The 27,128-nt window shown below is 52.0% G+C and overlaps 2 protein-coding genes across 3 annotated transcripts in view; both read left to right on the plus strand.

Moving 5' to 3' along the window:
* The window catches only part of EEF1AKMT2 (EEF1A lysine methyltransferase 2), a 73,884-nt gene extending 58,541 nt beyond the window's left edge, over nt 1–15,343 (plus strand). The window contains exon 7 of one of the 2 annotated variants that reach the window (XM_064373752.1): nt 15,259–15,343. The gene's annotated coding sequence lies outside the window, so the exon portion shown is untranslated. Of the gene's footprint in view, nt 1–14,093; nt 14,181–15,258 lie in introns of those variants that run through there. The other variant, XM_064373753.1, reaches the window with a different exon arrangement.
* Nucleotides 15,344–15,389: 46 nt separating this feature from the next.
* Nucleotides 15,390–27,128, plus strand: part of FAM53B (family with sequence similarity 53 member B) — an 82,583-nt gene continuing 70,844 nt past the window's right edge. Inside the window, exons 1-2 of the mRNA XM_012453395.3 lie at nt 15,390–15,509; nt 25,631–25,685. Of these exons, the coding sequence (XP_012308818.1) occupies nt 15,390–15,509; nt 25,631–25,685 (175 nt within the window). The remainder of the gene's footprint in view (nt 15,510–25,630; nt 25,686–27,128) is intronic.

Here is a 27,128-nt window from a genome sequence, read left to right on the forward strand (position 1 = left end):
AGGTTAGAGAGGCTGGAGGCTGAGAGGGCAGCAGGGAGCAGGGCGGGAAGCAGGTTCTAGTCTGAGACCAGCGTGAGCAGAGGCCTGGGGACAGGAAACTGTATGTGGTATTTGGAGAACTGCAGAATGTTTGAAGAATAGGCAACACGTGCACGCGCACAGACTTAACAGTGAAAAGCAGGTTCCTTGTCCCCGTCCTTCCCGGGGGAGCTCCTGTTGCTATTTTCTTATTTGTCCTCCAAGACATATTCCATGCATGTGCAAGGATATACAGACACACACACAAATGTGTATATAAAATACATTATTTTTTATGTTTTTGATTTTAGGAAGTATTACCTACTTCTTGTGGAAGTTAATACCGCATTTGGTTCTAACTTCAAAACATACAAAAAGCTGTTTCTTGAAGAGTCTTCTCTCATCTCTGGTCCCGGCTACCCATTTCTCCTCTCTGAAGACAGCTTTTGTGTTAAGTTTCTTTTGTATCCTTCCAGGACTTCTGTATTATGGGCACAATTATTTATTTAGTTTCACTCAAATGGGAGCTGAATCTCCCCACTGTCCTGATCTTTGCTTTTCTACTTAGTGCTGGACCTGACCTGAAGATGCTTTCCTGTTTGGACATGTTGGGCTCCTGAAGCCTTTAAAAAATTTTTTTAAAATTAAAATTTAAACCGACACATAATTTTAGCTGTTCACATGGTACATGGTGATGTTGCGACACATGTAATGTTTGATGATCGGTTCAGGGTAATTCACGTATCCAGCATCTCACACATTTATCATTTCTTTGTGTCAGGAATGTTCAATATCTTCCTTCTATTTTTTTTTCTTTATTTTACTTTAATTATTTCTGAGAATTATAAGCTTTACTTTCTAACTATTTGAAATTACATAATATGGTTAACTATACTCATCCTGCAGTGCTATAGAACACTGGAACTTACTCCCCCTGTCTGGCTGTAATTTCAGATCCTTTAACAAATCGCTTTCTCTTTCCCGCCTTCCTCCTGCCCTTCCCTGTCTTCCCCCTACCCTTCCCAACCTCTAGTCTCATCTGTTCTGCTTTTTTCTTCTATGAGAACAATTTTTTTTAAGCTTCCACATATCCTCATAGCCTTTTGGAAAGCTGCGTTTTGTCCTTTGCATGGTGTTGCAGTGTGTATTTAGCCCGTCCTTCCTGTTAGGCGGTTAGGCTACTTCCCATCTTGGCTCTGCCTAACGATACGTATTATTTTGCTCATTAGCAGGACATTCTGCAGGGCAGGCTGATTTGAGTTGAGGTGCACGTGGTTCACAGGGAGAGTGAGTAAGGATGATGGAGCTGCACGAGGACACGGGCAGGTTGTTTTGCGCTCCTCTCTAGCGGCTGACTTCTTCCTCCTAGTGAAAGGCAAGTGACTTTTCAATTGGAGTCTGCTGAGTTTTGGGGAAGCTGTTTTATTCTTTTGCTGCATCCTATAAGTAACCTCTGCAAAAGGAGACCTGGCCCAGGGTGGTCTCTGGAAGCAAGGTTCCACCAGGGGTGTGGTTGGCGTTGCTCCGGGAGACTCCGTTACAGACCTTCAGGCCATGTCCTGCAGGACAAGGCCAGCCAGAGCTGAGGCCCGCAGTGTGGCTCGGCCATCGTTGTATGCTGGGGCCTTGTGGATGCAGATGCCACTTCCAGGCACTTGCTAGACTTGGGTGTCATGAACATCACAGTTCTAGTCAGTATGTTGTTGATTTATTAATAATTGAAGTGAGTTTGAGTCTGTCCAGGCAGAGGACCTGCAGCGTGTGGGAGGGAGAGACTGCAGGGTGACTCTGCACCCACCCTGTGAAGGTTGTGATGTATGTTTCTGAACTTTATTTTTTGAGATGGGTTCTTACTCTGTCACCCAGGCTGGAGTGCAGCAGCATGATCTGGACTCAGTGCAACCTCCCCTTTTGGGCTGAAGCGAGCCTCCCACCCCAACCTCCCGAATAGCTGGGCCGCAGGCATGCACCACCATGCCCAGCTAATTTTTTGTATTTTTGGTAGAGATGGGGTTTCGCCGTGTTTCCCAGGCTGGTCTCCAACTCCTGAGCTCAAGGCATCCACCCACCTCCGCCTCCCAAAGTGCTGGGATTGTGAGTGTGAGCTACCACACCTGACCCAGATTTCTGAACTTTAGAGGGCCCAGTTATTTTATCATGCTATTTGTTTTTAAAATATACTCTGCCTTTTTGTGCATTTTAATTGACTTTTTATTTCGCTCACACATCAGTTCGTAAGTTTCACTTCTGTGGGAGTGGGGACTGTGGCTTATGTATGTCCGTGTGTTCAACCCTACTGTCATCCCAGCAGTCACAAAGTAATCACTCAGTAAGGGTTTGTTGAATGAATGAACACAGTTGCCTGTCACACAGGCTTCGGTCAGGGCCCACGGCATGCTGTTAACTAGTCATCCAGCACACTTGAAACTTGGTTTTGGTGCTTCATTGTCAACCTCTGACCAGTACTTGTTAAATTTCATCCAGTCTGATCCCATCCAGTTATTCAGTCTGATATGGTTTCATTTTTTGTTTTTAAGTTTTATGACCTTTTAAAAAATTACTATGTTTTGAGATAGGATCTTCCTTTGTGGCCCAGGCTGGAGTGCCACCGTGCCTGGCCCTGTTGGTGGTTTTATGTGTACCCTTCCTTCTCCTGCACATTTTCGAACTCCTTCCTCCAGATGACGGCAGGGAGGAACCCCTTTTCACAGTGAGGTGAAGGCCAGTCCACATGTGGTTTGGGAGGTACGTGATGTGCTCAGAGGCCTGGCTTTAGAGTTTCGCTGCTGACTTAGTGAGTGAGCTTCCTGAGAGCAAGGGAAGTACACCCAGGCCTGGTTCAGATGGCTCCACAAGGGGGACGGTGGCAGCCACAGCTGCAGCTGGTGTACTTGGCAGTCTGTCAAGCACTTTGGGGTTTGCTGCGGACAAACAATTGAATGAATCTTTGTTTCTGGAGCCTGGGCCGTTTCTGATGAGGAAGATGATTACTCATTTTGGGAAGTTGGGTTAACTCTTCCAAAGTCCTTTGAGTTTTGCTTAGATCTGTAATGAACAACCTGTAAGAGTTCACCTTGGTATCCCAAGGTGTTTGGTTTGAAGCCGGGTGAATCTGGTTGGCTGTGTCATTTTCTCTTTAACACTCCCCCACCCAGGTCTTTAAGTCAGGAGGCTTGACTGTCATATCCAGAGTGCTTAGAAGGAAGTGGGGGAAGTGTTTGCAAATGAGGTACCCCTTTATTCTCCTGCTCTCCACCCTATGGCATACCAAAAAATAAAGAAGGCGCTCCAGACCCATTGAGCAGTTGTTCCCCCAAACTTCTTAGATTCACCGTGGCCAGTTCTAAGTAATTTAAGGACAAATGCCTGGCCTTAGCTTTGAATTAGGACTTCATGAAGCCCTTCTTCTTTTTTTTTTTTTGTGAGACAGGATCTTCCTCTGTTACATAAGCTGTAATGAAGTGGTGCTATCATAGCTCACTGCAGCCTCGACCTTCCTAGCTCTAGTGATCCTCCCAACTTAGCCTCCTGTGTAGCTGGGACCACAGGTGTGTGCCACCATGCCTGGCCGTTTTATAAATTTTTTATAGAGTTGAGGATCTCTCCATGTTGCCCAGGCTGGTCTTGAACTTTTGGGCTCAAGCAATTCACCTGCCTCAGCCTGCCAAAGTGCAGGGATTATAGGTGTGAGCCACTGTGCCTGGCAGTGAAGCCCTTCTTTGCAGGAATCTCTTTCTCTGCCTTAAGAGGCAAGAATCTGGTGCTGTTTTGATCTGTGTATAGACAGATGGCTGTTACACATGCAGCAGCTCCCCCACCATTGTGCTGTGGCTGGTGGTGGGTGTAGTCTTACTAGAGTGTATCCTGTCCTCCAGAGCCCTCCCCTGTGGTAGGAGCCAGGTAGATAGCTTTGGCCATTTGACCTGAGAGGTGCCACAGAGCTCGGGTATTCTTGTTGTATGACAGACCTGCCTAGCAGCTTAGAGTCCCTCCAGTTTTGTTTTGGCAAGATGATGGCATTCTCGGATGTGTGGTAGCACTTGTAGTGTGATGTAGGGGGAGAAAGGAGAAGGCGGAAGGCTTAACATGTGATTGATGAGCCTGTCTGATTAATTTCTTCAAGAGACCTTGTAGGTTGGTAGATATGACTCTGTCAGATATCAGGAAATGAGGGGAGTCCTGAAGTGTGAGCTGAGGTTAGGATGTGACCTCGGAGTGGGTGGCAGCTGGGCAACCTGGTGGCACTCGTTCCTATAGCAGTTCTTACAGAGACATTGGGACCCTCTTGCGTCACCTGTCATGTCCCAGTGTGATACTGTCTTAGACCAGTGTGTTGGGGCCACCAGCCTGCAGGCCTCCTAGATAAAGAGATCACGGCCCTCACAGCTGTGTTCTCAGGCTCAGCTGCTGAGAGATTACCTTCCCTCTGTGCAGTGGCTCTGGGGGTTTGGCATGAGCTGTAGACACCAACAGGAATGCTTCTCCTTGCCTGCTGAGTGGCTGGAGCTGCCCTGGTAGGAAGGCTGTGTGTGTAGCCTGGGCTGGGGTGGATTGTCCTGCAGGAGGGGGAGTGTTGCTGTCTGAGAGCCCATAAACATTTTGTAAAGGAGAAGGAGATTCTTGTTCTGAGAGGTAGATGATGAAGATGTCAAAACTGGCCAGTGGCTAACTTCTGGCTCTCCAATAACTCCTCTAAATCAGGTTGTTGTTAGCTTCACCAAAAGACACCAAGATGCCCCTGTGTGCAGAAGGATTGAGCTCGGAAAATGCAATCACGCATACACCCCCATCCTAACCCCATGGATGTGTCAGAGAAGGGGCTGCTTCTGCAACACCACCTCCCCTTCCCCTGTCCCGCCCAAGGCAGGAATGTCACTGTGGTCTCCTGCTCCTGACTCTGCTCTGTGGAAGGTCACAGCCAGGGCACTTGATAGCAGCAAGTAAGGATTTGGCCTTTGCTACTGTCCAGTTTCCTGGGATCTTGAACTGCAGGTCAGGTCTGAGTAGGACTGGGAAGGCGGGCCTGCAACAGCCAGCATAGCAGGTGCTCCAGGACAGGCGTCACCAGCTGACTGTCCTTTCTCATAGTTCATTCAGCACCTTCAAATCTAGTGATTTTCACGCTCTCTCCAGAGTTGCCATTTGCCTATTACAAGTGAGGAAACTGAGGCCCAGAGAGGCATAAAGACCTGGCTAAAGCCACACAGCTGGTATGTGACTGCAGTCAGTCTCACTAGTCATAAACGGAGCTGCTCTGGCCCAGAATCCCTTTGACACGTGAGGGAACTGAGGCTCCAAGAGGGGAACTTACTTGGCAAACGGGGCAGAGCTGGTAAGTGGCACTGTCGGGCCCAGAGCCCCGTCCCCTGAGTGCCGCTTCCTCCACCTAGGTCACACAGCCTTTTGTTTGGGCCTTTCCATTTTTGTTTCTAAATGTGTTTTAAACCCTCTTCTGTTGGTTTTTGGTCACGGTTTGAGTCAGTTCAGTATACTTATAAACAGGTCCGACTGAAGAACAGGTCATGGTCGTCTTAGGCCAAGTGACTTAACATGATAGTAGGTTATCGCTGGGGCCTGCTGCGGTCCCCTCACTGTCCTCTGGTTCTCTTCCCGTTCTTTCCCGTGCCCTGGCTTGGAGGAGAAGGCAGCATCCAGCTCTGTGGCCACTTGGTAAGGTGAGTCTCTCTCCGTGCCTCTTGCCCCTCATCTCCTTCCTCTCGAGCGTGTCAGGCAACTTCTAGTCTATAGCAAGTTCTTCTTTCATAGCGTGGGGTGGTTAAATGACATGAACGGTAGTGAGAATTACAGGAGTGCTGATAGGAAACTCGTCTGTCAGTTATTTTTCATTGATAAACAAACTCTTGACAAGTCATGCGTGCACTTGGCTTTGGTTTCAAGAACCGACATGGCCGTCTCATTCCCGTGGTCAGATTGACTTTGGCTCTCAGCAGTTTTATGTCCCTGAAGAATGTCATTCCTCCCCCTCCTCTTAAAATGTTATTTACTTTAAAAAGCAGAAAATCCCTACAGCATTGTGAGAGTCTCTGAAAAGTCCAGAAGAACAGAGTTCCGATTTGGTTCAGCTCATTTTACGGTTTTGTCTTGTTTTGTTTTTTTCCATTCCATTAAGGAGACATAGGGGAGCCTGGGGCACTTTGTTCAGCCAGGGGCATAGGTCAGGTCTCTTTCAAGCTGTGTAGTGAGACTCCCAGTCCTTCCCCAAGTGTGGCCTTTGGCGGCCTTTGATTACTTGAAGGACTAGTTTGGGGAATATGTTTTCGCCCCAGTCACTGAGGAAAGCACCTCCAAGGACGTACCTTCCTGTGGAGAGAGGGATGAGGGAGGGCTGAGGATGCCGTTTCTGTCTAAGGACAGCAGCTGCCTCATGCTTGCAGCCAGCCAGTCTCACTAGCCCTGAAATGCCCACCAGCCCAGTTGGAGGAGCAAGGTACTTGGAGGACTCAAAAGCATTTTCTTGGCCCCTAGAAGCTAATGGTGTAGCTGTGAAGGCGAGATGTTTTTGTCCAATTTATGAGCATTTAATAAGGGCCTATGCTCTGCTAGGAATTGTGCCTACCTAAGGATTTCAGTGCTTTAGGGATATTTTTGTAGTGCCCCCACCTTACGGGGCATTACCTCCTTAACTTATAACTGAGGTGGGCACAACAAGAGTAACTTCTTACATGTTACTAAGGCAGAAAGCTGAGCAAAGATACATAACTCAGCCAGGGCCCTGCAGCTCCTCTGGGACTGAGCTGGGCTGAGCATGGACTCAAGTTCAGTGCTCTCGCTGTGATACTGGCGTAGCAGATAGATAGCAATCAGGCTGCTGCTGTGGGCAGTCTCTGTGCTGAGGCCACTGGATGACCGAGGGAGGTTCACACCTAGGCTGCACACATGGAGGGGAGGGAGAGGGCTCCCCACAAACAACCTAGGAATGAACTTTGAGAGAAGGGCAGGGTGGCTGTGGCAGAGGCAGAGGCAGGAGGCACAGGGCCTGGGGAGAGAGGGACAGATGGATACAGGTAGAAGTCACTGTGACTCCCTTCAGGCCCAGGAGCACCCTGAGCTTCCTGGGAGACACTTCACCTTCTGCAGATGACCCAGTGTGGCTGCATCTCCATGCAGTTAAGGATGGAAGGTGACAGCTTCCTGTCCCACTTGTACCCTCTCCGAGATACTCGTCATCTGCCAATTTTTCCTGCCTGCAGTGGAAGCCCTCGTGCCATCTTTCAACATCAGTTCCAGAAGGTTGATGTTTGGCTGGGGCACCTCGGGATGGGCTGTATTAGAGAGTGTGTGTATTGCAAAATTAGTGTCTGCTTTGGCATTTGATCATTTAGCTGACAAATCAAGTACTTAACGGATAATTACAGTGAAACTTACAGGTCCTGGAGTAGTGGGGTCCAGGGATTAATACAAAGACTTTGGAGTTCAGTAGATGTGGGTCGAGTCTGTGCTCGTTCACAACCGGGTGACCTTGGGCCCAGGCCTCAATTTCCCCCTCTGTAAAATGGGATAACAGTAGCTGCCTCTGATAGGGATACTCTGAGGATACAGTAAGCACAGGGCCTGGCCCTGTTGCTATGGCTAATATTTTCCTCATGCTACATTAAAAGGTCGGCTCTGTGTCACCTGTTATTTCTGCTAATAGAACTAGCAAAGTATTGACAGAAGAGGTTTTCTTTGCCTCTCCTTTTCTGTATGTGGAAGGCGGTGCTGGCAGGTCTGTCTGTTAGTTGCTTCTCAGTGGGACCTGAAGATATGGGCACCTGGGCTGTGGGAGTTGTTGAAACGTTCCCTGTAATACGGAAGCTGCATGTTTGTGGGCCCTGTCCTCTGGTTGGAACACCGGACTCTCTTTCCAATATCAGCTTAGTCTGGGAAAGTAGAGGCCCTGGGTAAAGTTCTTAGGCAGCTTTCAACTTTTATCCTTTAGATACAGATGGTTTAGTTATTATATAAAATCAGCAAGCAGAAGTGTCCCCAAGCAGATTAAATCCCTTTGTCTTGGTGGAGATGGAGCTTGACCGTAGCATTCGGCTCCCCTCGGAACCCTCCTCGCACTTTTGGGTTGTCACAGAATTTGTCAGGAGACAACGTGACCCACCAAGCAGCACACTTCCCCAGATGCTCATACACTTGCTTCTGGATTCCATCTACAGGTTGCTTTTGTCACACCAACAACTGAAGCTGTGAAAGTTTAAAAGTACACAGGGCCTTCGCAGAAGACCTGTGGAAATGCCGTCTTCCCTCCCATTTCCTTTGCTTAATGGGAGGGGGAAATGGAAGCTCTGAGAGCAGTGACTTCCGTGAGCCATCAGGAAAATCCCTGTCAGTGGCTAAGTTTATGTTTAGGTTTTGATCTGAGTCCTGTTTTTAAGGTGGTAAAATTAACTGTGAAACTAACATGTGCAAGTAGTAAGTACAGGCTAAATAAAGATGCTGGAAGAAGGAAAAGTTTGTCTTGATGATGTCCAGTATGGTCAGTTTCTTTTAAGGGATAGCCCTTCAAAATGCATTACAGAGCATTTGGTAAACTCCTCTCATCTTCTTAAGATTTATATAGGATTGTAGAGTTTGCAGCAGTTTCTCGTATGTATTAATTCATTAGCATGCAATCCTCTTTTGAAGTGGATGAGGCAGGTGGGGCTCCCACTTGCTGGAAGCTGAGAGTCCCAGGCCACGGTGATATCAGACAGCTGTGTTCAAGGGCTGCAAACAAATGAAGACACACTGAAGACCGTAGAACAAAAACAAGAAAAGTTTGTGTTAGCAAGGAGTTGTGTGAGAGCAAAGCTGTCCCCCTGTTTCTGTGGTGTCAGAGACAGAGCGGCCTGGGGAGGAAGGCCTGGATTTGAATCGGGGCCTTGCCCCTGCTAGCTGTAGGATGTTGGACAAATTACTTGATTTCTTTTCTTGGAGCCTCAATCTTCCCATCTGGAAAATGTTCATACTACCAACAATAATGCCTATTCATAGGAATGTGAGAGGATCAGCTGAGAAGAACCTAGCCTGTGGTGGACGCCCAGAGAGATGGGAATGGAGGTGAGGGTGGAGGGCTGTGGCTGGAAGTCTGGCTGTGTGGGGCTCATGGGGGTGGAGATGGGCTCTGGGCCTGTGTGTGCCCTTCCACGCATAGGCCTTGCTTTGGGCACAATGCTGGCGAGTTCAGGGCTGTTCTTAGGCAGATGCATTCTTGGGGTGAGGACTTGGGAGGTGGGCAGGGGCCCTCTGCCACCGTATGTGCACCCAGGGAGCATAAACGTAGTAAGGGAAGTGGGATCACAGATCAGTGGAAAGTCTGACTTTGCCTTTTGCTCTTTTCAGTGGAAATCCTGGTGAAGATGAGTCGCTGAGTAGAGGCTCCTGGGGTTGAGCCAGAGCGCTGCATCCCCATGATCAGGTTGGGGTGCCAGCCAAGGGGAGACCCTCACCCAGCCCTCCTTTGGCAGATACTGGGTAGCCCCAGTGGAGGCAGGCTGGAGGCCTGCTCTCATGAGCACTTCCCAGGGAGTCACAGGAGAGAGGCAGGAGGTGAACTTGACGACTGGGATGTGACAGTACGAGACTAAATACAGGGCAAGGAAAGCCGCTGCAGAGGTGCGAGGCTGATGAGAAGCGCCCACCCGCTGGCTACTTGTGCAAAGGGGAAGGACACCAATGCCCGGCCTTCTCTGTGCTGAGCTCTTTCATATGCATTTTCTTATTTAGATCAGCAGCACGAGGGCAAAGGTATTATCCCCATTGTGTTTATTTAATTAATTAATGATGATGATTTTTTGAGACGGGTCTCTGTTGTCCCTGCTGGAGTACAGTGGTGCGGTCTTGGCTCACTGCAGTCTCCGCTTCCCAATTTCAAGTGTTTCTCCTGCCTCAGCCTCCTGAGTAGCTGGGATTACAGGTATGCACCACCACGCCCAGCTAATTTTTGTATTTTTAGTAGAGATGGGGTTTCACCATGTTGGCCAGGCTGTTCTTTAACTCTGACTTCAAGTGATCCACTCACCTTAGTCTCCCAAAATGCTGGGATTACAGGCATGAGCCACTGAGCCCAGCCTAATTATTTCTTTTGAAATAATTAGGCCTCTCTCTGGTCACCCAGGCTGGAGTGCAGTAGCGTGATCACAGCTCATTTGTAACCTCAAACTCTGGGGCTCAAGCAGTTTTGCCTCAGACTTCCACGTAGCTGGGACTACAGGCATACACTCCCACGCCTGGCCAATTATTTTAGTTTTTACTTTTTGTAGAGACGGGGGTCTTGCTGTGTTGCCTAGGCTGGTCTTGAACCCCTGGCCTCAAGCAGTCCTCTTGCCTCAGCTTCTCAAATGCTGGGATTACTGGTGTGAGCCACTGTGACCAGCCTCACCCCCATTTTAAAGATGAGGAAACTAAAGCCAAGTGATTTGAAGGCGAAGACCAGGGCTGCCAAATTCTACAGCACACACACACTCCCCCCACCTCCCCTGGCACGTGGTCTCCCTGGTATAATCAGTGGGCTTTAAAAAAGTTGTAAAATTTTATATATAGCATAATCCAGTCTTTTGGTGTTTAGTTCTATGAATTTTGATAAATGCATAGATTGGGGTTTATTTATATTTTTTATGTTGAGATCATTTTACACTCATGCAGTTACAGGAAATAATACAGAGAAATCTCGCATACCCCCTACTCACTGCCCCCTAACGGTAACATCCTGCCAGACTAATGCAGTGTCACAAGCAGAAAATTGTCACAGATACAGTCGAGACACAGAACATCTCCGTCTCCAAGGATCCCTCCTGCTGCCTTTTCATAGCCACGTCCGCGTCCCTCCTGCTCCCACGACCCCTCCCCAACCCCTGACAACCATTCATCTCTTCGTTCATTCGGTAATTTTGTCATTTGAAGAAAGGGACATAAATGGACTCCTAGAATAGCAAGCCTTTGGGGACTGGCTCTTTCACCCTGCCCGAGTCTCTGGAGGCTCTCTGCTGCGTGTCTCTGGTTGGTTCCTTTTTATTGGCGGGTAGTATTCCACAGTGCGGCTGTCCCTGCCACACTTGTTTAGTTATTCACCCAGTGAAGGGCCTCTGGAGTATTTCCTGGTTTTGGCTATTATGAAGAAAGAGCTGTTACGAACATTTGTGTGTGGGTTTCGTGTGAATGTATATCTTAATCTCTCTGGAATAAATGCTAAGAACTCTTGCTGGTAGTTGTTTGAATGGGCATTTGAAGGGTTTTTTGGGGGGATGGAGAGGCGAGGCACTGGTGGGCAGTGCAGACCTAGGTGCTGGCCTACCAGGGTTCAGATCCCAGCTTTGAACCTGGACTGGGTGAATTGCTATATATGGCTGTAAAATGGGGCTAATTGAACCTGGCTTGTGGCTAATGTGTGTAAAGTGCCTGGTACATAGTAGGTGCTCAATAGATAGAAGTTTTTCTTCATATAGGTTAAGAGAAAACCCACTAGACCACAGCAGGGTCTGGGCTTCAGAGGTGGCCTCCAGGAGGGCTTTGCCCACTGTGGGATCACCCAGTTATTATCTTTTCCATGGCCATAGCACCCTCCCCCACCCCAGCTTCTCTTCGAAAAGACCCTGACCCTGTTTGCAGACTGGGCTGTAAGTCTCTGGCCTGGTCCTGGCATTCCCCAGTGAAATTGGCTAGGCCGGGGCCACAGATCATAGGAATCCCAGGAAATCCCAGAGCGTGCTGGGCTGTGTTGGTTTGGATTCGCCTCACAAATTCTGAGAATGTGCCCAGATCATTTCAGATGTCGCTGTAATTTAGCTTGATTCCAGAGATGTGTATTGAGCTGTTAGGGTATGCGAGGGATTGTGGTAGGTGTTGCAAAGGGTTCAGAAAAAAATTGCTCTCCCAACAGATCAAAGCAGCCACCTCCAGCTTCTAACCTCCTTTGGGAGCCCCCACAGCTGCATGATGACGTCTCCTTTGAATGTGGCATTCAGAGCCCTGGGTCTGGTTTGAGTCTGTCTCTGGCTCCCATCCTGCTGCAGTGCCCTCTGTGTGCCCTGTGTGCCAGCCACCAGCATGCTCACCATTCCCATACTCCGAGTCCGGGCCAGCGGCCACGCCTTGCTTACACCCTTCCCTCTGCCTGGGTGCCCTGCCCTTCCTGATGAAATCTTGCCTGTTTTTTAAGAACTAAAAGTACCATGGGCCAGCGTGGGCTGGAATATTCAAACTGCACAGGGGGCTGGACAAAGCTCCTCTCTGGAACCGTCGTGCCCTTCTCAAGGCACCCGCCATGTGGGACCATGCTGGACGCCCTCTTTTTTCTTTTTTGAGGTGGAGACTTGCTCTATCACTCAGGCTGGCGGACTCACTCTTCTTGCCTTTGTCACATTATGGCGTTTCTTGGAGATTGTTTTATATTCGCAGTTTGAACTGCCTCATTAAAATAGTTTTGAAGGCCACATGGTATTTCCTTACATAACAACACTGTCATTTATTTAACCATTTCCCCAGTTTGTAGGCATCTAGGTTGTCCCCATTCTTGGGCTTGGCCCCCCCGTGCGAAAGAGTCTTTAAGACCCACGTCCGACGTCACATCCCCTTCTGCCTGCCTCTGGAATGTGGTGCCTGGGTCACTGTACTCTCTGAGACCCCCAGGGCAGGGATTGTGCCACACCTGCCTTCTCCTTTCCATGCCTGCCATGTGTGCTGACCGCCCAGTTACCCGGGCGCTTCTGGTGCTTCTGCCGCCTCTCTGAGCCCTGGCTCCTTGTCTGGACTCTGCTGGGGATGGAGCTGGAGAGAGCTGGGGTGCCCCATCTTTGCCTCCGTCTGGCTTCCTGCTCCATGCGGAGCTGTGTCTGGATAGGCTGATGTGTTCCCATGGCGATAGACTTGCACAGTTTCATTCTTACTGGCCTCCTCTTACTTCCTCAGAGGGATGGACCATCAAATAGCCAGGCCCTTGTTGATGGAATTTAGCTTGTTTCCCTTTAAACATTTGAGAGGATGGCTGCTTGGACGTCTGTGGCCGCGAAGAGGATCTGGACTCCCAGCCTTTCCCATGAAACTGCTAGCAGTAGCTCCTGTTGATTGAGCACTAGCCCAGATGAGCGAGGCACTGAGCAGAGCACTTGGGTGCTGTTTTCATCAGTTACAGTAACCTGGTGAGGCAGGCACCATTTTACCTGTTTTACAGAGAGGGAAACTGAGGTTCAGAGAATAACTTGGCAAAGGCCCCTCAAGCCATATATTTCAGGAGCTGGGATTCCAACCCAGTTGTGCTTGACTCAAGACCTGAGCCTGTAGCTACTGAGCCCACCTGGCTTCCTAGAGAGGATGGAAATGGGGGAGGAGGGAACAGACAGCTCACCTCCCAGGCCTTGTGCCAATGACTGGCTGCCCTAGAACTGAATTGGGGCTCACATGCAGAGAGACGACAGCCGCCATTAGGCCTCCACCACCGAGGAGGCACAAAAGGCCCCTTTGAAAGGCGAGTGCAGGAGCACCTCTCTGGCCTGCTCCTGAGCTAAGCCTGCAGTGGGTGCTGACAGGCGTTTCTGGCTCAGCTGCCTGGCCAGAACTTGGGCGAGTGGTCTGAAATTCTTTCCTTGAGCAGATCACACTTGGTGAGAGCATGTCACTCCTGGATCAATGTGATATTGAGCCTGTGCATCAGGTCTCTCAATGAGACCTGGGGATCCTCAGACTCCCCTGGGCGCCCTTCCTGAACAGTCAAGCCTTGAAATGTGTATTGATTTCCCTCCTCCCCTTCCCTGCTTTTGCACTTTGGATGAACCTTGTTTTCGAAGAACAGTAGAAGGTAATTTTCCTGTGCTTGCCAGCTGGCCTGTAATTGAGCAATTTCAATAACACCCACTGTAAAGTCTAATCGAAGTAAACAGGAAAATATGATTTACAATCTGGACAGCAAGTAAATACCAGGGTGCAATTAATTTTTACACAGCAGCAGATTCTAAAACATTTTCTTGTGCTGAACAGTTTGTTTCTGATTAGAGATTAGGAGCTCTTTTCTATTTAATACTATTATCATCATCATTTCTTACTTTCCGATGGTGATCTTCAGATTCCTTGTATCCATGTGACTTTCTTTGAAGGTTTAGCCGCATGGGGAAATAGAATCAGAGACATGAGTTTGTAAGGAGGGATTTTTCAAACCTGAACCAAAGGCTGTGTGCTCTTTCTTCATTTGCTTGCTGGGAAATGATGGTGGATTATTGGAGAGGGGAAGTGGATGGCCTATGCAGAATGGCGATGGTGAGTGGGTCCCATCACTGCTGGAAGCTTACTTAGTTGAATTCATTCTGGGGAAGATGACAAAGCTCTGAAGGCCCCCAGTGTTGCAAAGATGTTGATGTTGAAATGTGGTCCCTCCAAGGACAAGAAATGTATGCCTTTTTTTGGGGTGGGGGGGGACACGGAGTTTCACTCTTCTTGCCCAAGCTTGAGTGCAGTGATGCAATCTCAGCTCACTGCAACCTCTGCCTCCTGGGTTCAAGCGATTATCCTGCCTCAGCCTCCCGAGTAGCTGCGATTACAGGCACACACCACCACGCCAGCTAATTTTTTTGTATTTTTAGTGGAGACGGGGTTTTACCATGTTGACCAGGCTAGTTTCTAACTCCTGACCTCAGGTGATCCACCTGCCTTCGCCTCCCAAAGTGCTGGGATTATAGACAGGAGCCACCACGCCCAGCCAAATGTATGCCTTTTTAAATGGACCCTCCTGATTGTTCCAGTAGCTCCTGTTCATAACTAGATAGGGAAGGGAGCCAGCATGCTGACTGCCAGTCCCCTGCTGCCAGTTGGCTGCCTGAGGGCCGACCTCTTTGGTGTTGGATGCGGGGATGAGGCGTGTTCCGACCCTTGGCCTGCTTTAGCACCTCCCGGTGTGTGCTGAAGCTGCCTGGCAAGCCAGCTCAGTGCTAGTACGTCACATGACTTGAGTACACTGCAGGGCCAGGAGATTGTTAGCCACCCAGACCCTGAGATAGATCTTCAAGGTATCAGGTCGCTGGACCCCGATCTGTTGTTCTGCCCATCAGGCCATTTTATAAATGAGGCAGCCCAAGGCTGTCATTGCAGGAGTGTGGGGGCTCTGAGAAGGTAACTCTGGGCCTTAGCGACTCTCCTAGAGTGCATCTTCTTTAGCAGAGAGGTGGTTCCAGTTCCATGGGGTTTCCAGGACCGTGGGAGGGGTGACTCTCAGGGCCCCGGTCTTCCGTAGTCCTGAATCTTTTTGCTTTTCTTTTGCCTTTCCAGCAGGGAGTTGACCACACTTGGCCATTTCCCAGAAGGTCCCACCCCAAGGGGATGTGGCCAATGGGAAGCCATTTCTGCTGACATCAATTCAGGAGGTACGCACCCCAAGTCTGCCCAAGTGAAGATGGCTCATGCCCACCCTGGGATGGAGCCCAGCGCCTGAGGTCCTTATCATGGTGATGATCCTAAGTGAAAGCCTCAGCACCCGGGGAGTGGACTCCATCGCATGCGGGACCTTCAGCCCTGAACTGGTGAGGACCTGCTTTCCATGACCATTTTTGAGGCCTGATGTACAGATAGGGCTGTGGACTGAGCACCCAGGTTTGGCAAACTGTGTTCAGAGCCCCCAAGAGCAAAGCTCTGTGAGGCGTCCCGGGCTGGGGCCACAGGGCACAGGAGCAGACCTTGACTGAGAACTTGCTGGAAGGAAGGAGCTCAGCTGAGATTTGAGGTCACCTGGTGAATGAGGAGGGGAGGCCATCCGCTGGTAAATAACAGCAAGCATGGTTCTGCAGCCTGCCAGCCAGGACCAGCATTCCTTCTGTCTCCACCCCTTAACGAGAGGTGGTTTCCAGAGGGGGGTGGTTCCCTGAATGGGGGCCCAGATAAGCTCTTGGGTGGTGCTGCCCAAGAGCTACTGCCTGGGAACATCGAGAGTGGGAGGAGATGGGGAGAGGCTGTGTGGGCTGTGGCAGCAGCCACCCTCTGCCAAAGGTGGTTCAGCCTGGACCACCCTGACCTTATGGGGGACGAGGGCAGAGACGGAGATAAATCGGCTGTCTTAGACTGTGAGCGAAACCACCTCCAACAGCTGAACCCAGTCAGCAGACCTGTCCTTCCAAGCCCGGTTCCTCAGATGCGAGTGGGCACGGAGCGGGTGAGAAGTCACACTCAGTCATAAGCGGTCTCGTGGGCGAGTTTTACAGATGGGCCAGTCTTTGGAACTCTCTGCAGCTTCTGTGGTCAGGAAGGGGCCAACTGCCAGGGTCACCTCGCCCAGGACCCCTCCTGGCACCCTTCACAGGCCTTCACGAGGACCCACAGTAAGCCTCGTTGGTGGGCCCCCTTCCCCTGTCTCATGCCAATGAAACTAGGCCTCGAGCACATAGACCTAGGTCTCTGGCTGTGGCAGGAGCATGGGAAAGCCACCGAGATCTGTGTTCTTTCCACAGGCCTCACAGAGAGCCTTCCATGTGCTGGACACTAGGCTGGAGGAGCTCGGGGAACAGGCTGAGACGGAGCCAGGCCCTGCCTTCCTCACCCCTGAGAAGCTCTGGGTCCAGAGGGAGGGTGTCTGGAGAGCTGTGAATACAGCGACACTTGAGGATCCCAGGAATAAGAACTCCAGCTGAGGCCATGGGCAGCCCAGGGCGTGTAGAGCAGCAGGGCCGGCCTGGCTGCAGCACTCCAGGGAAAGCCTTGCAGAGCAGGGATACTTGATTTGGCCTTGAAGGATGATAAGTGGCTTAGACACCGTTGGGCCCAGCCTCGTTTTACAAACGAGGCAGCTGCAACCCGGAGCTGGCAGTAACTGCCTCACTGGCTCCGCCTCCCCCTCCCTCCGGCCCCACTTCCCGGGCCTGCGTTCAGGCCTCTGCCGGCTGCCTGGGATCTGGATGCCAGTCTCAGCGGCCCTCCCTCAGTCAGGTCTCTCTAGCCCTTACCAGGCGTGGCGCTGGTACCACTCTGCTCGTGGGCCTCAGCCTGTGAGGTCTCTACGGGGTGTCACCCCCAGCTGCGAGGATGGGGACCCAGCTTTGCTCCTCTTGTTCCCCAGCACTGCCGGGGCAGGGCAGATAGCAGGCACCTGAGGTGTGTTTGCTCTATGGCAGCCTCAGTCCCTGCAGCCAGGGGTAGAGCTGCCGTGACCATTCAGTGCTTCTGCCACCACCCCTGCCTTTCCAGTTCACATTTACCGTGGAACGAGGTTGCTTCTCACCAGCCCCACTGCCGCCTCCCTGGTTCCGCCTGCTGTTTTCCCGCCTGGATTCTTGTGGTAACTGGCCCCCTGCCTCTGGCTCTTTTTAACCCGTTCTCCACCCAGCAGCCAGAGAGAGTCGCGGTCAGAGCTGTCCTCCTCTGGAAAACCTTCCACTGGCTTTGCCCCGCATGCTCAGCAGACACCCAGTCTTTACTAGGATGTACGTGGCCCCAGGTATTCTTGTCCCTGTGACTGCTCTGACCCCATCCCTGGCACTCTGCCTCCTCACTCTGCTCAGTCCCCACTGGCCTCCCTGTTCCAACGTGCCAAGTGTGAGCCTGCCTCAGGCCTTTGTACTGTTTCCTTGGCCTGGAGCGCTCTCCCCACAGTAGGACACACTCCCTCCCTCCCTCCTTCCTTCTCTGACCTCTCCACATACAGGTCAGTCCCACCGCCAGTGCCTACCCTTGTCCCCACCACACTTGCCCCTTTTCCTGTCTTTTTCCCTCTTAGGCACTTAGCATTTTTAAACATGTCCCTGTGGATCTTGACGGAGTCCTTGTACTAGCAGGGGAGCTTTGCGAAGGCAGGGGTGCCTCTCTTGCTTGTGGCGGAATGCACAGGGCCCAGCGTATGGCAGGTGCTCAGTGGATGTCTGTGGATGGATGAGCGTGCAGGTTCCTGTTGCCTGGTGCTTCTCTTTCTTCTTTGTCTTACTCTCTTTCTGGCTGCTGCTCATGTTCACGACTGAGTCGGTGTGACTAGAGTAGCTCTCACCAAAAAGAGGTGACCTCAAGGCTGAGGAGCCACTGGAGGTCCCGAGGGAGGAGCCCTGCCCGGGCCCAGCTGTGCTGTTGGCCGCAGTGGCCGCCTCTGTGCTTGATCCCTTCTCAGGGTGGGTCTGCCTGGTGATGGCTTCAGAGCTGCTTCCAGGACACGTGGGCCCAAGGTTAGCTGAGGTGCTCTTCCAAGAGATGTGGCCTGAGCCCTGCCAGGAGGAGCACGGCCTCCCAGCCCTAGCCAGGGAAGGAAAACTCATCTTCTCAGAAAAGGACAGTGGTCAGGGGACAGCAGGCAGCTTTGCTGGAAGGGATTCCACCACGTGCTCTCTTGCTGCCTCCCAGGTTAGAATCTGTGCCTTCTTCCTGAACTCTCCCTGGCCTTGTCGGAAAGCCTTCTTTCTGCTGTGTTTTGTTACAGGCCTGTCCGGCCCAGAACCACCCAGTGTGCGGTGCTTCAGGCCCACCTGTGGTCCTCCTCCTCCTCTTCTCTCCCCTTGGCTCTAGATGAGAGATCCGTTGTGGGGAGCAGCCCTGTTGAAGAGGGGCTTCTTGCTGCTCACTTTGCTGATGCACTCAGAACACACTGATTGAGTGTCAGCGCCTGGCTTGGCCCGGCTCATGCTGCCTGCCCTGCAGCGTGGGCCAGCAGGAAGGTGTCGGGGTGCGGCTGCACTCAGGGTCCTGGGAGGTGTATTAGTCCATATCGTGTTGCTATAAGGAATACTCGAGGCTGGGTAATTTATAAAAAAGAGGTTTACTTGGCTCATGGTTCTGCAGGCTGTATAAGAAGTAAGGCGTCTACATCTGTTTCTAGTGAGGCCTCAGGAAGCTTCCAGTCATGGCAAAAGGTGAGGGGAGAATAGGTGTGTCACAGGTGAGAGAGGGAGCAGGAGGGAAGTGACGAGGTGCCAGATCCGTGAAACTACCAGCCCTCACATGAACTAGAAGAGTGAGAACTCCCTGATTATCGTGGGGAGGGCGCCAAGCCACTCATGAGAGATCCACCCCCATGACCCAGACACCCCACCAGGCCCTGCCTCCAGCACTTGGGGATACATTTCAGCATGAGATTTGGTGGGGACATATGTCCAAACTGTATGATAAGGAGGGCACTTTCAGAGGTCCAAGTGCCTCCTCCCTGCCCTTGAGCCTCATGCCACCTGCTGAAGGGCAGGGGTGTCCCCATTTCTACCCTATTATACGGACAGGAAACGGGGGCTCAAAGAGCCCAGGGAGGGGCTGCCCCGGTCACAGATTTCAAGTCCAGGCCCTGTCTGCTTCCCCAGCACCTTCTCGCATGGGCCTTGTTCCAGAGGCTGTGATCACCTTGGAGCCTCTCCAGGCCTTGGGGAGAGACACACAATGTAAATAACCGAAGAAATACCGAAAATAATCTCAGTCTAGTGATGACATCCGCAGGACAGAATGTGAGATCAGCTGATGCTAGCATTTGCTTTGAACAGCCAGCACAGGTTCAGAGGAAGTGGACGGGGTTTTGCTTTAGTTTCCTAAACGGGTAACATCATCCCCGTGTAAATACCATCAAGATAACAACAATAGGAATGATGGAAAATAATTTGTCTTTTGTTTTCTAATCAGACTAAGTAGATAACAGTTGAAGGTTTAAGATTTAGAAAGAAAACATGACTGTGGGGGAGGCCAGGACTGGTCAGCACAGGCCACTTTGGAATTATAGGAGCAGGACCCAGAGGTGCAGCTCACCCTGGGTCCCCAGAGTCAGGCCTCACAGAGGCAGGAAAGTCGCAGGGGCCTCGCAACCCTGGGTGTCATGTGGCACTGGGGGAGGAGCTCGTGGCCAACTCTGAGGCCAGCTGAGGGGCGCGGGGACTCTGTCTCCCTCCCTGCCTTCTTAGGGGTTCATACCATGGTCCTCTGGTTCCCCTTTTTAAAAAAACTAAATGCTGGTGACACAGCTGTCTCTTCCTCAAAGAAAGGTCTAGGAAAAAAGGCCCAGTGGTCAGCATTTTGCCTTTCCCAGCACAGGGCCCACCCGCCCAGGGAGAGAAGGCCCTGAGGCTCAGGCTGTGCCTGTGGCCCTGGCCTTGCTTGCACTGCCAGCAGCCACGGCTGGGGCCGGTTCCCCTTTCCCCACTCTGCCCGGTGCTGTCCTCTGCCGAGTGGGCTCTTCCTTCCAGTGTTCTAACATGAGCTGCTCCCTGGAAGGCAGCCCAGACGTTTGACCTTGGAGCACTGTGCTCCCTCAGCTCCTTCCCGCACGCCCAAGAGAACAGGGCCAAGAACAGGGCCAAGGGCCTGTTCTCTTGTTTCCAGAGTGACCACCTCCCTTGGCCAGGCCCGTTCTCTCTGCAGCCAGTCGCCCATCCTCCCACAAGGCTGAAGACCGAAGGGAGCTGACGGCTGGCTGCCCCTGGGCAGAGGGCATCGTGCGGCTCCAGGAGGCCTGACTTTCCCCATAACAATCAAGGCTAGTCTTTTGGAGGGGCTGATCTGGTAGATAGAAAAGCACTTCCAGGGCCGGGCGCGGTGGCTCACGCCTGTAATCCCAGCACTTTGGGAGGCCGAGGCGGGTGGATCGCGAGGTCAAGAGATCGAGACTATCCTGGTCAACATGGTGAAACCCTGTCTCTACTGAAAAAATACAAAAAATTAGCTGGACATGGTGGCGCGTGCCTGTAATCCCAGCTACTCTGGAGGCTGAGGCTGGAGAATTGACTGAACCCAGGAGGCGGAGGTTGCGGTGAGCCGAGATCGCGCCATTGCCCTCCAGCCTGGGTAACAAGAGCGAAACTCCGTCTCAAAAAAAAAAAAAAGAAAGAAAGAAAAGCACTTCCTTCTGCACTTGTCAGATGAGGATGCCAGGGCTTAAATGACTTTCCTCATCTGAGGCGTTAGTGGCCATATTGGGGCTTGCACCAGTTGCCTGGGCACTGGGATTCTTCATACTTTGGGCCATGCTAAGTTGGCACTTTGGGCTCAACAGCCCCAGCCACGATCCCTGGCAGGCCCAAGGCTGGCCTGAAGTTAGAACTCAGGGGTGCACAGGGTCCCGGGCAGCCTGATGCCCTTCACCCTGGGCAGGCAGAGATACCAAGGGGCCTGCCCATGCTTTGGCTAACCCTGGAGTCCCGGGAGTCAGAGCCACTGGATCTCCGTCAGCATTTTGAGAGCCTTCGCCTGAAGGCGCTGTTCCCTGCTCAGCTTCTCTTTCTAGTCTCAGGCCTGGATCTCCTTTTTGCTTTCGGCTGCCACAGTGTTGCGGGGTTCCATTTCGGAAGTGTGGGTGTCCCGCTCGTTCCCCTGCAGGGCATGAGTGCGAGCCTCCCCCTGTCACGCTGTGGCCCCTGTGACGCCATGTCAGGAGATAGAAAAGGCCACTTGATTGCTTTAGTCGATACCGTGCAGAGGAAAGTTATGAAGAACCGTGGTTGTGGCCTGGCATTTTCTGCAGGGCCAGTTCCTCATTTGGAGCCTTAATTGTGTCTTTATTTAAGCCAGGGCTGCTTTCTTTAGTCAGACAGATGGCCCTGAAGCATCCATTTGATTTCCAGCTTTTGCCTTTCCTATGAGGATCTAATTCCAAAAACCTTCTCTCGTGATCTGAGGAGTCTCAGAGAGATGAGGCCCTGCCCCGGGGTGGGCTTGGGAACAGAGGCTTCACAGTGGGAGACACACAAAGGGGAGCATGCTGTGTTCTGATTTCACTGCAGACCTCAGCTAGGGCTCGGGTGCTCGCCGAGTGCAGACACTGAGTGTCTTGTGAAACCTCAGAGGGCCGAGTTTCCCTCAGGGCCTGGTGGGCCTCCACTCAGTGATTTGCTCATTCTTCCCACTGTGGGTGCCGGAGGTTCAAACGGCTGGAGAGGCTGGCTGTAGGAACGGCACACACCAGTGGGAATGTTCGCCTGTACTGGTATCCGGGGGAGAAAGGCCCTGGCTAACCCAGAGCCAGGCGGGAACTCTGCTGCTTTGCCCCTGTGGAGTTGGACCAGGGAGACCTGCCACTGGTCAGGGTGTGCTGGGCCTGGCGCCCTGGGGAGCTGTCGGTACATGACGTTCTGGCCTGACCACCACTGGCTTAGCCTCACAGATGGGGCTGAGAAAGCAAGATATGGGCCCTGGTCTGGTCTCAAGGTCAAGCACGAAATCAGTTAGGGTTCCTCATTTGTCAGCTCCAGAGGCCATCTCCAGCTCACTTACCCCAAAAGAGAACTTTCTGGAGCACAGGGAGAACTGGCAGGGCTAGAGAGGAGGGGGGCAAGTTGGGCCTCAGAAAGGGCAGGGCTGGAGCAGCTGGGAGCACTTTGGAACAGGTGCTCACGGGCAGGCTCAGGGCCTCGCTGCTGGGCTAATCAACCCTAGCCCTGTGGTCAGGAGTCAGCCATGGAGCCAGTGTCTGGTCAGCCAGGCCTGAGTTCTGGGCCCAGCCTGGGGCCAGGGGAGGTGGAGGCACCTTGGTTGACAGTCCCACTAAGACATGATCCAGTGAGGGTGAAAGTACCCCAGTTCTGACTCTCAGGCTGGCCTCTCACCTCTTCCCCACTGAGATTTGACTTGGCACGAGGCCAGTGATTTTGGGAGGCAGTAGCTTCTGCTCAGTGAAAATCTATTTCCATTGCCTGCCATCCGCTGGGTGTGTGGCCGCAGGAGTGAGGCTGGCGCTGGCAGGTGGCTGTGGCCGTGCTACCTGCTGTCTGCTGGGATGTTGGAACCAAGACAGCCCTCCTCTCAGGAAGCTTCCATTCCTATGGAGCAGAGGATCAGTAGAGGAACAGATGTTCCAGTACCTACCATGTTCATTAATCGAGGTGATGGGAGAGAGAAGCATGTGGCAGGAGGCACCACTTTAGCCAGGATGGTCCAGGAAGGCCATTGAGGAGGCCGCGGGACAGGAACAGTGCAGAGCCTGCTGCGTGACGATCCCAGCACAAAGCCCCTGAGATGGCACTGACTGGCCTGGCCCCACTGGGTGGAGTGAGTGAGGCGGGGAGGGCCGGAGCAAGGTTGGGGGCATTCCAGTTGGCTCATACGGGGCCATGTATGCTGTGGAGGAGAGGTAGCAGCTGGATTTGATTCTGGTTGCAGTGGGAAGTTGGTGGAACAGAATGACATGGTCCGATCTCTGCTTTAAGAAGATGACTCTGGGCTCTGGGTGGAGGGTAGGGAATGGGGGCCGAGGGCACAGGCTGTAAGAGTGGTTAGGAGGGGTGTTACTGGGGCTGGCAGCTCTGGGATCAGGGCCAGCGGTGGGGTGGCGAGGAGTGTGTTTTCCAGGTTGGAAATGGCAGGCCACTCTGGGGACCTGCAGAAGATGCCGACAAGTCCTCATTGAATGAAAGAATGAGCAAGTTGAGTATCAGCGAGTGCCTGGGGTGTTCTCTGTGCTGGGCCAGTGCTGCCTCGGCAGGCAGACAGAGCCCAGCATCTCTGCAATGTTCCTTGTGAGGGCCTGGGTCAGGAGGGCCCTGAGATCCCCTTTGATCGAGAACAAGCCAGCTTGGTGAGAGGCGGCCAGCAAGCACTGTTCTGCTGGCCAGGCTGGGGGCGGCTCACTCCCTGTGGCTTCCTGCATCCGTGTGGAAAACCCCAAGCCCTCCTCCATGCATGCCAGTGAAGCGCACAGGGTGCTCCAGTGTTCCTGCTCTCTTCTGCTCTCCCCAGCCCCCATCCTGGTGTGGCCTCTGTGGGCTCCCAGCCTGGGTTGCCTTTGCCCACCTGGCAGGCGCAGGGCTGGGGGCTGGGGTTTCGCCGGGGGTGTTTTCCTTGTGCCCAGGTGCTCCCTTAGTATTGGGAGCCGCCTCCCTTGGCAAGTGAGGCCCCGGCCCACTTTCCTTCTCTGAGCCTGAGAGTCGGGGGCCTGCCTGGCATCCACAGGCTGAGCTCTCCACTGTGCAGGCAGCCCCAGCAGCAGGATCTCATGCGCTTGTCACCCACTGTCCCTGGGATGACTTTGGTGTGGTCTCAGCTGTACCTCTTAGCTGGGGTTGTGTCGGGGAATGGGGGGAAGCAGGTGCAGCCGTTTTGAATTCTTTCCAGGTATTCCCACAGGTGGCAGTAGAGGGGATGGTTACGTTACTGTGGAATCCAGGAGGGTGATGTGGCCTAATGATATTGTTTGGATCATTTTAAACTGAGGAGGGTGACCTGTAGGAGACTGCCCCATTTCCCCTTCAGCCCTGTAAGCTCCTGTGGTTCTTCAGCACCAGTCTAGGCATTCCCTGCAGGAGGCTACGCCGACCTCCACCCACATCCCAGCATGCTTCCCTTGACATCCCCTCCAGCCCCCATCTCCCTGTGGTTTGTCTGTGACTATCTTCCATAAAGTGTGAGCCCTCCTCCGCCTCTGTGTCCCCGGGTTGGGCACAATGGACTGTTGGTAACCCTGTGGGATGAACACACTGTTGACCTAGTGCAGAGGTCCCCAGATTGGGCAGATGGGGATGGGGTGAGGGAGCTGGTGCCTGGTGCCTGCCACCCTCTTAACTGGATGGGCCAGGCGTTCCTAGTCAGCCTCCTGCCAGGCCTTAAAGAGCCAGGACCTGGGCCCTTGCCCACTTCCCAGCCTGGAAGCCTTGTCTGTTCATGTCATTTTGATGGGGAGTGTTGGGGGTTCCTTTCAGAAGTTAGAGCCTTCTACGACAGGCTGATTTCTCTAGGGCTGAGAGCTCCTTTCACCATTGCACGATCAGCCCCCAGCACAGCCTGCACAGAAAGAATCACCAGCCTGTGCCCACTGAGAGAGTGGGTGAGTGAGTGAGGGAGCCTCAGCGCACTTGACCGAGCTGCTTCCTGGGGCTCTGGCTCGTGAGAGGACAGAGCAAGCCTGTTGACCTGGGTGTCACCTAGCATGAGAAAGCCCCAGAATATTTCACACCCAGCTTACTGTGTAGCCATGGAGCAAGCGCCCTGGATTTGGGGTTCTTCTAGGCCTTATTGGCCTGTTTTCTGCCTAATGGCCATAGCTTTCAATTGAGGGTAACGTGGGGCATCAGGGAAGACGAAGGGTGCTGACAGTGGAAAGGGAAACCGTTGTGGAACTACAGTGCCAAGGAGTTCAAAAGCCAGAGCTGCTATGTGGAGACCAAATATAACCCTTGAATTTCTGTTTCAGTTCAGAGAAAATGCCTCAGGGGGCCTTGATGTAGCCACAAAACAGCCCGCAGAGCAGAGGCCAGGCCTCCCAAGCTCTCCCCATGCTTCTCACCAGAGCGGGAGAGCTGTTGTCCCTGAATCTGGAAGGGAGGGGTCTCAGAGTGGGACCCAGGGCCCTCTGCTCCCTACTTGAGGTTTTTCATGTCCCCAGGGAGGTTCCCTCCTCTCTTGGTCTCTTCTCAGCCCAGCTCAGGGAAGCTTGTTCCACTGTTTACCATCCACCCTGTCCCTGGGCCGCCTCCGCCTAACTCATGTAGAAAAATCCCCTCGTGTGAGAGGTCCTGGGGCTTTCTGTGTGTTTTCAAAGCCCATTAATTCAATGGACTCCTTAACTCACTGGAGACTTGGGACAAAAAAAGTGTGGGCCTAATTCTGTGCAGATGTTTTATCTTTGAATATCTTTTCCTCCTTTCCCTGATCTGATATTGGCAAAGGACAGTCACCCTTTTATTGTGACTTTAGAAGGGATCAGTACAGAGTCAGTGCAAACATGCTTCCTATGACTTGAAGAGTGAATAGCTTTTCTGGTTGTTTTCAGCACACGCCAAAGAAGATGAGTCAAGGACCTACACTTTTCTCTTGTGGAATTATGGGTGAGTACTCAAGGCCGTCCTGGGAGCTGTCCTCCTAGCCCTTCCAGCCAGGGTCTGAGTCTTCCAGGTGAGACGCTCAAAGCACTTTCTGGACCCAAGTTCAAAAAGAGCAGCCCTGGGGACTCTTCTGTGTGTTTTAACTGTTTTGGTCCCCTATGGTGTCTGAGTGAAGGGACAGGCACTGTTGTGTGGTTTACAACTCTAATATTGAGAAATTCTGTCTGATGATTAAAGTAATTCATGTTGATTTTATTCATTCAGAAAATGTACAATAGTGTAAAATATGCAACAAAACTCTCGTAGCCTCAGTGCCCGGGGAGAGTTACTGTTGATATTTTTGTGTATGTTTATGTTGTTAGCATTTTTTATATAGCCCACTCCACGTTGAACATGTAATTATGTAAAACTATATTCGTTTGCTTTTTTCACTTGGAGCGGTTACCATCATGTTCCCACAGCATTAAAATTGTTCATCTGAATGGTCTCCAGTACTGCGTTGTGTAGTAAATGCATCAGAATGTCTTTAGCGATGGAACTGTGGCCAGGCTGTGGGGTCAAGGGGCCGTTCTGTTTGCTGTGGGGATGAACAGTGACTGTGTTAGTGCCTAAGTCTTTGTCTGCCTTTTAGATGATTTGTGAGGATAGTCTCCAGGAGTGGAATAGACAGGCTGGAGGGCAGGGGCATTTTTAAGGCTCTTGATTCATATTGCTCACATGCCTTCCAGAGAAGATTGCCTTCATCTTCTGATTCTGTGCGGGTGTGAATTACTGTTTTTATAGGAGGTGAAAAAAGATTACTATTGATTATATTGATTTCTTGATGCTTCAGCTGGTTGGGCGTTGTTTCACCTCTCACTGTCTCTCTGTGGCTCTCCTTGCCCACCTTTGGGGACATCTTGCCGGGTGAGTTTCCGTAACGTCTGTTTGGACTCCGAAGCCACTCTTGGATGATGGATGACTACTGTGGCCTTTCAGATTCCAAGTTTGACTTGGTCAGACCTTGTGGTCTCCCTTGCCTTTCCTTCTCTGTCCTTTCCCTCCACATACGGTGTTTTGTTTTTCTTCTTTAGATACAGTCCCCATAGAGGAGGCGATGGAGGGTGCCAGTCAGATTGAGCACTGTGCTGGTCTCCTTACATGCAGGGCCCCGCCAGCTCTGCCAGTGGCTTCATCTACATATGGGAGAACGGAGGTCTAGCGAGGTGCCTCAGTAGGCAGAGTTGGACTCAGGTGGGTGGCGAAGGAAGATGGTTTTCTTCTCCACCATGTGCCATGGCTCTGGGACACCTGGCAGTGCTCCTGACACTGCCACTGAAGAAGATGGAGACAGGGAGATCAACTGGCCTGGTTTACCGTGTGACATACTTCTGAGGCCTCTCCCACAGGATTGAATACCTCCCTGGTGGTTTACAGCTTTCGGCAAACCCTCGGCACCCCAGACAC

The sequence above is a fragment of the Aotus nancymaae genome, unplaced genomic scaffold (genome assembly GCF_030222135.1).
Source record: "Aotus nancymaae isolate 86718 unplaced genomic scaffold, 86718_ANA_hifiasm-v0.15.2.pri h1tg000010l, whole genome shotgun sequence".
In the NCBI taxonomy this organism is placed as follows: Eukaryota; Metazoa; Chordata; class Mammalia; order Primates; family Aotidae; genus Aotus; species Aotus nancymaae.